The 13249-nt window shown below is 32.8% G+C and overlaps 1 protein-coding gene across 3 annotated transcripts; it reads left to right on the forward strand.

Moving 5' to 3' along the window:
• The first annotated feature begins 5894 nt into the window (after positions 1 to 5894).
• On the forward strand, positions 5895 to 9582 carry LOC139858956 (F-box/kelch-repeat protein At5g42350-like). Of its 3 annotated transcripts, none has more exons than XM_071847789.1 (4): positions 5895 to 6157; positions 6764 to 6894; positions 7615 to 8311; positions 8628 to 9582. In XM_071847789.1, exons 3-4 carry the CDS (start codon positions 7640 to 7642, stop codon positions 9504 to 9506), a joined length of 1551 nt encoding a protein of 516 aa, XP_071703890.1. In that variant the 5' UTR covers positions 5895 to 6157; positions 6764 to 6894; positions 7615 to 7639; the 3' UTR covers positions 9507 to 9582. The 3 variants fall into 3 exon arrangements, with proteins under 3 accessions (XP_071703890.1, XP_071703886.1, XP_071703882.1); XM_071847785.1 differs by having other exon boundaries at positions 6816 to 6894; XM_071847781.1 differs by lacking the exon at positions 6764 to 6894.
• The last annotated feature ends 3667 nt before the right edge of the window (positions 9583 to 13249 follow it).

Genomic DNA, 13249 nt, shown 5'->3' on the forward strand with positions numbered 1-13249 from the left:
CAACCAAATCTTGTTTCGATTCGTTAGAATAAAATAATCCTAAACCAGTAGTTCCTCGAAGGTATCGAAATATGTGTTTGATCCCATTCTAGTGTCTTTTGGTAGGAGCTGAGCTGAACCTTGCCAACAAATTAACTGCAAAAGAAATGTCAGATCTTGTACAATTTGTAAGATACATAAGAGCTCCAATTGCACTAAGATATGGTACTTCTGGTCCTAGGATATCTTCATGATATTCACAGGGAAGAAATGGATCAGTGTCAACATTAAGTGATCTAACAACCATAGGAGTACTTAATGGTTTTGCCTTGTCCATATTAAAACATTTTAAAATCTTTTCAGTATATGTTGTTTGATGTACAAGTAAACCATTAGGAATATGTTCAATTTGTAAACCAAGGCAATACTTGGTTTTTCCGAGATCTTTCATTTCAAATTCTTTCTTTAGAAGTTGAATGGCTTCATGGATCTCTTTTTTTTTTGTACCTATGATATTAAGACCATTGACATAAATAACTACGATATATATCTGGTCATTGTTTTCATAATTAAAACACATGTGCAAATAAGTTTATATGTGTACACTTTTCTTATCAAGTAATCACTTAATCCGTTATACTATTGTATCAACCCATATAAAAATCTTTGTGATTCAATGAAATACATTTCTTTAGGTTTTGCGTTAGATGTTTCTGATACCTTAAACCCTTCAGGTATATTCATATATATCACTATCAAGTGATCCATATAGATAAGTAGTAACAACATCCATGAGATGCATTTAAGTAACTACCAGGTTGATTAAGTATCTAATAAGTAATTGTATCCATTACATAAGGATAAGTTTTCCTCATAATTCATTTCTGGTCTTTGTGGGAAACCTTGAGTTACAAGTCTAGTTTTGCCTTGTATCTTCATTTGCACATTTCTTTTTCGGATAAAAATTCATTTATATCCCATACGTTTCACATCTTTAAAAGTGATAACGATTGATCCGAAAACTTTTCTTTTATTGAGTGATTCTAATTCAGCTCGTATTGCTCCTTTCTGTTGAGCTCAATCATGTCTATTTTGATATTCAATGACAGATTTTGGTTCCAGATCATCATCTTTATTCATGATGTCATTGTAACATTATATGAAAATATCTCATCAAGATTTTTCATTTCATTTCAGTTTCATAATATTGCATAATTTATTGCAATTTATGTATTTACATTTATCAATATCCTCTGCAGAAGGAGTATTGATTTGTGGTTCTTGTTGAACACTTTCTTTTACCTCATTATCAGCTGATTTTCTTTTTCGAGGATTTTTATCTTTGGAACCAATTGGTCTCCCACGTTTCTGCCGTAGCAAAGACTCATGAGTGACATTATTGCCAGCTTTTGTAATTTCAATTCTAGCTGAAGCATTTACTGCTGGTATATATGATTTAGTCACTTATTTTTTATATCTTTAAATGCATAAAGTAATTGATTTGCAAGTTCTTGCATATGCATTATATTTGAACTTTCTTTTCGCATTCTTTTGTGCGATGATCAATATTCCTTAATTGATGTTCACACCATGAAACATCATTTTATTTATATTTCATTTCTCCCCCTAATATAGGGAACAATGTTTCATTAAAGTGACAATTGACAAAACTTGCTGTAAAAACATCACCCGTCATGGGTTCAATATATCTTATGATTGAAGATGTTTCGTATCTAACATATATTTCAATCCTTCTTTGAGAAACCATTTGTTGTGGTTGTTCAATTAAAAATACACTGCACAACCAAATGTTCTAAGATGGAAAATATTTGGTCTCCACCAAAATTAAGTTGGTAATGGAGAATATTTATAACTTGCACTTGATTTAATGCGAATTAATGTCACATCATGTAAATTTACATGTCCCCATATAAATATTGAGAGTTTTGTACTCATTTCTAATTGTCTAGTTATTAGCTGTAAGCGTTTATCTATTGATTCAGCTAAACCAATTTTGTGTATGCACATGAGCAACTGGATGTTCAACAACAATCCTTGTAGACATATAATAATCATTAAAAGCTTGAGATGTTAACTCACCAGCATTATCAAGTCTCATCCTTTTAATGGTGTAATCAGAATAATGTGTTCTTAATTTAATAATTTGTGCAAGAAACTTTGCAAATGTCATATTATGGCTTGATAACACACAAACATGAGACCATGCGTTAGATGCGTCTATTAGAAAAATGGTCCACATGGTGGATTAATTGGTCCATATATATACCCTTGAATTCTTTCAAGAAACATTGGTGATTATTTCTCAATGTGCTTTTCATTAATCGCCATATGTGATTTTCATTAATCACCATATGTGTTTTTCGTTAATCACTATATGTGCTTTTCATTAATCACTATTTGTGCTTTTCATTAATCACCATATGTGATTTTCATTAATCACCATATGTGCTTTTCATCATATATCATTTTCACCATATGCACTTTTAATCATATGTGCTGCGCTTTTCGTCATATGCACTTTTCATTATATGCGCTTTTAATTATATGCGATGCGCTTTTCATCATATGCGCTTTTTATCATATGCGCTTTTAATCATATGCGCTGCGCTTTTCATCATATGCGCTTTTTATCATATGCGCTTTTAATCCTATGCGCTTTTCGGTGCTACATAGATATTTCTCATTTTCGATTATCATTGACTGATAATCATATCCATTATGATATATATCAGAGAAACTTAACAAATTTCTCTTTGATTTGGGAGAAAACAAGACATTGTTTACCAAAAAATTCGTACCATTTGGTAATATGAAATTTTGCCTTTTTCGTTTCTTATATCAAGTTTGCAAGAGCTGATATAGTATTTATAATTCCTTCATTTGATTTAAATCAATGAAATATTTCTTATATTTGATCATAGTGTGTATGTTACTACTATCTGCAATACATAGGTCTTTACCATTTAATTGATGTTGTATTTCTGCAGGATTCATACTAAAACTTCAAATAAGATATGCAAATAATGAGTTATATTTCAGCAAGATAATCAAATTATATTACCTGCAAACAAGTTATAATATGAAGTACATAAAAGATAACACTTAATAAAACATATGCGTTATGGTCTAAAACCATTTATTTATGAGTGATACATAAAAAAACTAGGCATCTTAGAAAATTCAAACCATTCAAGTCTCAAGGTAGCTCAGGGTTAATTTAATCAAGATTTGTCAACAGATTCACTCTCGTTTTCTTTTCTTTTGGGACTTATTTGTAGAGCTAAACAAGATGTTCATGTATTCAAGAAATACTAGACTGGTGATCCACGTTACCAGATCATTAATAAGAATCTCCGAAATTCTTATAAGAGCGTCTACTAATATCTTTAATTTTATTCTTTCATGGATCACTGTTATTATTTTTTATTTTTTATTTTATTTTTTATTATTTTTTATTTTTTTATTTTATTTTTTGATAATTAATATCGTATTTATCTTTGAGTATTTTCCATAATACACTTGGATTTTCGATCATATAATATGTAGATTCTAATGACTCGTCAATATGTTTGCTAAGAAAAATACTTACTATTGCTTTCTCTTGTTCGGAATAATTGTTATTTTCATTCAGGGTTTCTAAAATACAGTTTGATTCGAGATGTTTTTCTACATTCATAACCCATGTTAAGTAGTTGTTCCCACTTGTTCTAAATGAGCAAATTTAAGCCTTTTCAAATTCGACATTTTCTATTATCATAAAGATGAATAACATAAATCATAATCATAATCAACTTCTATTCATAGACAAATAATAAAATGAAATTAGAATCATTTTAAATTCATAAGCAGCAAACAACAGAATAATGGTATAATTACAAATAATAAAACCACAAGGGCAAGATAGAATATAGGTTCACCCGGTGGTATATTAGCAACAATGATGATAGTTAATATGACCAATACAATAGGAAAAATCATCCTTGTTTGAATCATTTTTACAAAAACTTTTTGAGAGTAGTAATCTGAAAAATGAAGATTGATTTGTGAAAATGTGAAAACGGAGATGTTTATTTTATATTTGAAAAATATAGTTGTTGTAACGTCGTCAGTTGACGTTAACAACCGTTATGTATATATGACCGTTGTAACGTCGTTAGTTGACGTTAACGAATAAAGTCACTATATCAAAACGCGTATGAGTAATATAAAGGACAAGATTTTTTTTCTTATTTTAACTTTTAAGATTTACTTTTAATAAAAATACAAACTACTTTTTCTTATTTTAACTTTTAAGATTTACTTTTAATAAAAATACAAACTACTTTTTCTTATTTTAACTTTTAAGATTTACTTTTAATAAAAATACAAACTACTTTTCTTATTTTAACTTTTAAGATTTACTTTTAATAAAAATACAAACTACTTTTCTTATTTTAACTTTTAAGAATAAACATTAGTATGCATGAAATAAATAATGATTAATTGCATAAGTAATCATAAATGTTAGATAACATATAAAGACCCCATCGTATTCGTATTGATCGGAATTAATCTCGACCCATGGTACCGTGTTGTCAAATGACGTGTTGCGTACATAAAGTACCGTGTTGTCAAATGACGTGTTGCGTACAATCATGAGGTCTTATTAACATAAATATAAATGTTAGTGAAGTTAATAAGAGTCAGATTACAGAAAATATAATTCAGGCGGTATAACCGACCATATATAACTTAAATAACATAAATATAAATGTTAGTGAAGTTAATGAAAGTTAGATTACAGAAATATAATTCAGGCGGTATAACCGACCATATATAACTTAAATAACATAAATATAAATGTTAGTGAAGTTAATAAAAGTTAGATTACAGAAATATAATTCAGGCGGTATAACCGACCATATATAACTTAAATAACATAAATATAAATGTTAGTGAAGTTAATAAAAGTTAGATTACAGAAATATAATTCAGGCGGTATAACCGACCATATATAACTTAAATAACATAAATATAAATGTTAGTGAAGTTAATAAAAGTTAGATAATTTCTTACCTTGATTAGTGACGTGTGCTTGCTTAGATAAACCTTGATTATACGGAGCACTTCGTGCTGATAACGTGTTATAATTCAGTAGGCTTATAACTACCTTTAGTGGCCTAGTTCTTGACTGTAGACTACTAATAAGTATATAGAGAGAATATGAGAGAATATATTTAGTGTGTGTTTTATAAACTCATAACACACATATTTATACTCAAAAAATCTACTATACAATATCTATAATAATAATAAAATTAACATCCAATTTAACTTTTATAACAATTATTTCTTTTTTTTTTTTTTTTTTTTTTGTTGGCAAAGAAACAAAGACTATATAAATAAAACTAATCTCCAAAAAGAAGACTAGAAAACAATGATACAAAGGATCGACCAGGAAAGAGGCTCGAAGACAGAAAACAAACTCTAACCAAAACAAAGACTGAGACGCTAACTAAAATCGAGTCTTTACGTGAACAAAACAACACAAAAGAATACAACCACGAACAGTGTAGCTAAAACTAACCAAACAACGCACAAACAATTTATTAATTTGTCACAAGTAATTATTCATAAGTAATTGTTCAACAAGAAGGAAAAGAGTACTTGAAATGTTCATCTACTATTATTTAACTGTAAGTTTAATACATTTTATTATGAATTATTTCTAGGATCCACTGTGGACAACTTTCATCAACAATCAAGAGGTTAAAAAGTGGAATGTAATTTTGGGTAAATAAAACCAAAATCAGAAAACATTTTTCCACTTTTAACAAAACAAAAAATAAATAAATGCCCCCACCCCACCCTCTTGATATGATGATTAAACCTCATAAAGAGAAAGAAAACATTTTCATCATTCTTCTTGAAAAATGTCCAATTTCTGCTTTTACTTTACCTTCAAACTTTACTATACTAAATTTCCCATTTCTTGATTACATTCTTTAACCTAACAAAAATCTTCATTCATTTCAAAGATTTCACATTTCATCTTCCTAATCAAAACCCTTTTCTTGGATCTAATCATTTAGATCACTTTTTGGGTGCGAATCAAGAATCTTGAAAATCGTAAAACACAATTTTGTTCATAAGGCTGTGGCTGCAAGAACTTGATGAGGTTTGTGCTCTTTACTTTCTATTTTGTCTGTGTGTATTTCTGGTAGTCAATTTAGTGAATTTCAAGTTCACATTTGATTTCTATCTTTCTTTGTTTTCGTAATTCTGTGTCGCTGATTAGGAGTCATTATATAATAATGTGGATAACTGCTGTTATTATATTGTTACATAAAAAATAATATGATGAATTTTATAAGTTAGAGAAACACTCATATGACTCCCCAAATTCATTGTGTTGGTGTGGGTAATTCTTTGAATTCGCTGACTTATAATATTCAACTGAATTTTTGACAATATCTCAAAAAATTTCTTTATTCAATAAAGATTATTACAGTTGTTAGTTTAGAATGAAAAACTACTCATCTGTTTTCCTGTTTTGACCATATGGGGTTATTAGCAATAGTAATTAGTAATTAGTAATTAGTAAAGTAATTAGTATCAGTATTATTAGTATTGGATTAATGATTTTAGTAATTACTGTATTTTGTTTTTTTCTGAAATATTCATAGTTGTTTCTCCGAGTACTCCATTTTTTGATGGTGATTGTTGTATGTATCAAACTGTACATATTAATAGCACGTGCATCATTCGTTCACTTAATAATTAGGTAAGGTTGTTTGACTATCTGTCAAAATGTTAACCTTAATATGATAATGAAGATGAAAGGTTTCTTCTAACGACGGACAAAGTGACTAACAAGTGTGGGTCCTTCACGAATCACGATTACGTTGCTTAGAGGTGAGTATTAACTAGGAAGTGTTTGAATTATGTTAGAAGTTGATTATATGTTACTAAATAACCGAAGTCACATAATCCAGTTGAATATCACGTGCTGCAGGAGACTGATTAGATGCCTTGCTGCTGCTTAATGTCGTATAAGAACACTAACATTTAACATTTTGTATTATTTATCAACTAAATGACTAATAATACTAGCTAAAGACTTGTTCTAATATGATCACTATGCTCCAATCACCGGCAAAGTTTCATTTCATAACACACATTGTATGATCTGATACAATTAATCTTGTATAGTTAAATATCTGTCAATTTTTTATTAAGTACCATCTCCCAGTATACGTCATAGTCATGACTTTTACAAGTTAAAAAGTGCTTTCATGCTTTGTCTACTGTTGACTTTATGAGTCAAACTTATGCACCCATGTTATATGAAATTCCCGGGAATTTCAGAATCTACAGTTGAACTTTAAAAGTCAAACCTATTACATCATAGTTTGAAGCCATGAGAAATATCTTTGCATTTTTAACAATGAAAAGTTGTATATGTGTTTCCTTCAATGTATGCTTTACTGCTGTTAAGTTTCATTAGTCAACTATGTATATAAATTCCGTTAAGAAGTTCCAATTTAGCCGTTTTGACTTTTAAAGTCTAATTTGGACTCTTAGTTATATATTTTTCTACAATCATTTTTAAATTTGTAATGTTCATATGAGCAGGCTTGGGAACAACCACCATGGAAATATGATGGAGGAAGATGATGATGTCACACAAGGGGTTTTGTTACGGTGTCTAAGTTTGTACAGTCGGGGTGGAGGGTGTAAGGTTGGTGCCACAACTAGTGACGAGTTCGGTGAAATTGTCGGGAAATCGTATAAACCTGTCTGCGGGGCCCAAGACACGAGTGTCGATTGTTTCTCGTATGGAGTTGAGAAGTTTAGGAAGAAAAACAATAAAAAGAAGAATTTTCAACTTCAAGAGCCAAACCATAACAACAACGAAATGCACGTGTTTCTTCCCGATGATATTCTTGAAATGTGTTTAATGAGACTTCCATTAACGAGTCTAATGAACTCTCGACTCGTGTGCAAAAAATGGAGATCGTTGACTACCACGACCCGTTTTATGCAAATGAGACGAGATGGGTATTACCCAAGTCCGTGGTTGTTTCTTTTCGGTACTGTTAAAGATGGTTTTTGCTCTCGTGATATACACGCTTTTGACGTTTCTTTCAACAAATGGCATAAAATTGAAGCGGAAGTTTTAAAGGGTCGGTTTTCGTTTTCTGTTACTAGTGTCCATGACAACATTTACTTGGTTGGAGGTTGCTCGATCCTCGGTAAAATGGACCGCAATTCAAGCAAAACACACAGAGGAGTCTTGGTTTTTAGCCCGATGACCAAATCTTGGCACAAGGTTATAATTGAATCCTAAATTCCAATAAAGCTGTTAACTTTCAACCCATTTACCCCTATGAGTTGGCCAGTTCGGGTCAAGGTTGTCTCTATTTACAAATGTAGGGAATAAGGGTCAACTGGGTGGAACTTGACTAATCCGTTTCGACCCGTACCTGCCTGGATATCACTGACCTGTTTTGGCCCGGATTGACCCCTACTAAAGCAGCTTATTTTGTTAGCTCTAGTGACCCAAATGATACTATAAAAAATATCAAAGATACAAACCACAATTATAGTATTTAATAATGTTACTATAATTGACACGACTCTAACAGGTTGCATCGATGAAGCACGCAAGATCAAAGCCGGTTCTAGGAGTCTACAAAGTCAACTCCAATCATTTGACCATCAAAAGTCAACACAATAATTTCTTCCGGACACGACAGCGCATCGGTGGAGTATCAGATGTCTACGAGGATCCACACAGGTTATCCGTCAGGCGTGTATCAAGAACCTCTTTTGAAGATCAAAAGTCAAAGCAGTCAAAAGTCAACAAGAGTGTAAAAGACTGTCGAAGGTTCTTGATAATAGCCGCAGGTGGGTTCGGTTCATGGGACGAGCCATTAGATTCATGCGAGATTTACGATTCCTCATCAAACAAATGGACGGAAATTCAACAACTCCCCGTTGATTTCGGAGTCGTTTGTTCTGCTGTTGTTTGTAATGGGATCTTTTATGTCTACTCTGAAAGCAATAAACTTGCAGCATATGATATTGGGCTTGGTTATTGGGCCCGTGTCCAAACGACCCCACCACCTCCACAAGTTCATGAGTACACACCTAGGTTAGTTTCATGTGATGACCGACAGTTGTTTATGGTGTCGGTTTCGTGGTGTGAAGGTGATGGTGAAATCGGAAGGAGAAATAAAGCAGTTAGAAAATTATGGGAGCTTGATTTTGAATACTTAACTTGGAATGAAGTTTGTGTTCATCCTGATGCACCTATGGATTGGAATTCGGTGTTTGTTGCTGATAAAAACTTGATATTTGGTGTTGAAATGTTTAAGATATTTGGGCAGGTGTTGGAGTTTTTGACAATGTGTGATGTTTCTGACCCAAAGATGAATTGGGTTCACGTGTCGAAAAATCAGGTAGCTCGTGAAATGGATGTGTCGTCGTGTGTGATGAAGTCGATGGCTGTTGTGCATTTGTAAGTTACTTGTTTGGTTGTTTTTAAGTTTTTGTTTCGATACAAAAGTTTTATGATGATTTTTTGATGTTTTTTGTTATTCTGGAGTTGTTATTGTTATTGATATAATATATAATATATAATATATAATATATAATTTGACTGATAATGAAGCAAATTATGTGGAGTCTATCGACCATTTTATGGTTGTTTTGTTATAGAACAACTAATGGGACAATTGGACAATAAACATGTCTTTACTAAATAAATTTTCATTTCATCTCATGTTATGTAAGTACGGAGTATTATTTTGTCATTTAGGTCACTATACTTGTACATTGTAAAATGAGACAATTAGATATTTAGATATTGGTAGTTTTCGTACAATATATTATCTTTAATTGAACATGCTTCGACCCGTTAGCTAAAGAATTGAAGAGAACCTTAACTTTTCTAATTTGGATTTTTTGGACGTTTTTTTAAATATGATTTAAATTTAAATTTAAAAGGTTCTTGTTAACTCGCAAATATATTGTATAATTTAATAACGGGCATTTTAAAAAAGAGTAAAGTAAGCGCTATGTAAAACACCTTCAGGGCGACCTATGCAACAGGTACATAATTAAACATTAGTGACATGTTTTAACCTGCTATTACATCTTGACGTTAATAAGTACGATAGCGTGGCCGACAAATGGATTAATGTTGCTTGGGTTTGGACTTAGTTTAGGGACAACATTGGTGCCCGTAACAATTCTCTCTTAGTCTCACTCCTCGCTGAGTTACAACATTTCCACATTTCGGTTCGCCACGAGCCCACGATAAGTGGACGTTTTCCTTAAATTCGGAGGGTATATTCACTGTCAAAGATACTAGAGCCCGTATAGATAATCATATGTTACCTGCGAGGGCAATTTGCACCACTTGGTTCAAATACCTACATAGGAAAGTGAATATTTTTTGGTGGCGGTTGAAGTTGGATTCGCTTCCTTTACGTTGGAATCTTTCTGATTTCTAATGAAAATGATAATCTGAAAATGTTTATTGATAATTGATTCAGTTATTTCAAACTGAGAAGTTTTTTACAAATAAGAGCTTAAGTGTGTTTTATACACTTAAGAATCTAACAGCTATATTTAGTCTAGAGAATGGGACTAATTATAAAATATATGTGGAAACACTAATCTAGATGAAGTGTGCAGGGACATAAACGTTTTTTGTTGAGCATGCTTCTACTTGCAGGGACTTTCTCACTCTTCCAGGTGCTTTATCTTTCTCACTCTTCCAGGTGCTTTATCTCTTATTTTATATTATTTAACACTCCCCCTCAAGTTGAATAGTGGGATTCCCGATATTCAACTTGACAAGAACATCGCTGAAGAGTCTTCCATTTACTGACTTTGTTAGGATGTCGGCCAATTGGTCCTCTGATCTGACGTGTGGTAAAGAAATAATTTCGGCATCCAGTTTTTCTCTGATGAAATGTCTGTCCACTTCAACATGTTTTGTTCGATCATGTTGAACTGGATTTTCTGAGATAGCTATTGCAGCTTCATTGTCGCACATAATCTGAATAGCTTTTTTTGGTTGGAATCCAACTTCTGTTAGTAACTTTTTAATCCATAAGGCTTCAACTACTCCCTTTGCTATCCCTCTGAATTCGGACTCGGCACTTGAGAGTGAAACCACCTTTTGTTTCTTACTTCTCCATGCAACTAGATTTCCTCCTACAAGAGTGAAGAATCCTGAGGTAGACCTTCTATCTCCTTTTTCTCCAGCCCAACTAGCATCTGTATAAATTTTGGTTTCTAAGTGACCATTCTTCCTGAAGACAACTCCATGATCTGCCATTTTCTTTAAATATCTGATGATTCTGATTACGGCTTCCATATGATGAACTTGTGGTTGATGCATGAATTGACTTACGACCCCAACTGCGTGTGCTATATCTGGTCGAGTGTGAGCAAGGTAGATGAGTTTTCCTACAAGTCTTTGATATCGCCCTTTATCAGCAAGCTCGGCTTTGTCTTCCATGTATATCTTTTGGTTTGGTATCATAGGAGTATCGGCTGGTTTGCAATCAACCATCCCTGTTTCTGCAAGAAAATCAAGGACATATTTTTTTTGACAGATAAATATCCCCTGTTGAGATCGTAATACTTCAATCCCTAAAAAGTATTTAAGTCTCCCCAAATCTTTCATTTCAAATTCATTAAATAAGTTTGTTTTAAGTTTTGAGATTTCTTCTTTATCGTTTCCGGTAATTATCATGTCATCAACGTAAATAATTAAACATGTAATAAGGTTTTTTCTTCATTTAAGAAATAGTGTATGATCAGAATTACTTTGTTTAAAACCATAGTTTTTCATAGCTAAAGTGAATCTCCCAAACCAAGCCCGTGGGGATTGTTTTAACCCATATAACGCCCTTTTAAGTCGACAAACTTCCCTGTTTTTGAAGTTGTTGATAAATCCCGGTGGTGCTTCCATATAGACTTCTTCCTTTAATTCGCCATGTAGAAAAGCATTCTTCACATCAAATTGGTGAAGTGGCCAATCTTCATTTGCAGCGATAGAGAAGAGAACTCTAATGGTATCAATCTTTGCAACTGGTGAGAAAGTTTCGGAATAATCGATTCCATATGTCTGAGTGTACCCTTTTGCAACCAGTCGAGCTTTATATCTTTCAATAGTACCATCTGGTTTATGTTTTATTGTAAATACCCATCGACATCCCACTGGTTTTTTTCCTTGAGGCAAGACACATTTTTCCCACGTGTTATTATCATTCAAGGCTTTCATTTCAACTTCCATTGCTTTGCTCCAGTTTTTTGATTTTAGAGCTTGTTCGACGGAAGTTGGAATGTTTTCAGAGTAAATTGCGGAATTAAATTGATGAGCTTCTTTCGACAGATTTCCTTGTGCTATATTAGCCATAGGATATCTAGATCTTTGCGCCTCTTTTTCTGGTGAGTATCGTTTCGGTGGAACACCTCTATTGGCTCTTTGAGGAAGGACATATCGCTGGGTGAGTTCATCGGAATTTTGTTCAACTTGGGTTTGATTATCATTATTTGAGGTGGTGTCAGTGGTTTCTATAGGTTCATGGTTTGGTATTGATTCGGGTTCAATTGGCTCATGGTTTGGTATTGGTTCGGTGTCTGGTATTGGTTCGGGGTTAATTGGCTCGGGGTTTAGTGGTTGAGGTGGTACCCATGTCATCCAACTTAGAGTGTCATTACTCTCACTCTCCCCCTCACTCGTGAGTTGGGTGTTATTGTAAAAGTATTCAGTTTCAATAAAATCACAGTTCATTGTAGTAATGATTGTTCGTCTTTTTGGATTATAACACCGATAGCCTTTTTGGTTTACACCATAACACATTTCTCGGCACATGGATCTAGTTTTGTACGGTCATGCTTTGGAATGTGAACGAAGACCGAACACCCAAAAACTCTAGGTTCAAGATTAAGTGAGGACGAGAGCGTAAAAGATTGAGACAAGACATCCCTAGGGGTTTTTGTGCCAAGAACTTTAGTAGGTAACCGATTTATGAGGTAGGTTGCAGTAGCAAGTGCTTCAGGCCAGAAACTTTTTGGAACCTTGGACTCAATTATTAAAGCTCTAGTCATTTCTAGGAGTATCCGATTTTTTCGTTCGGCTACACCGTTTTGTTCCGGGGTATGAGCACATGTTGTTTGATGAATAATCCCTTTTTCTTCGCAAAAAAGTTTCATTGATGTGTTAACGAATTCCCCCCCGTTATCT

Source organism: Rutidosis leptorrhynchoides, chromosome 1, assembly GCF_046630445.1.
Source record: "Rutidosis leptorrhynchoides isolate AG116_Rl617_1_P2 chromosome 1, CSIRO_AGI_Rlap_v1, whole genome shotgun sequence".
Lineage (NCBI taxonomy): Eukaryota > Viridiplantae > Streptophyta > Magnoliopsida > Asterales > Asteraceae > Rutidosis > Rutidosis leptorrhynchoides.

Coding starts and splice junctions, on each gene's coding strand:
- LOC139858956 (XM_071847781.1), top strand. Junction 8,312..8,627: donor TGACCAAATCTTGGCACAAG/GTTATAATTGAA, acceptor CGACTCTAACAG/GTTGCATCGATGAAGCACGC.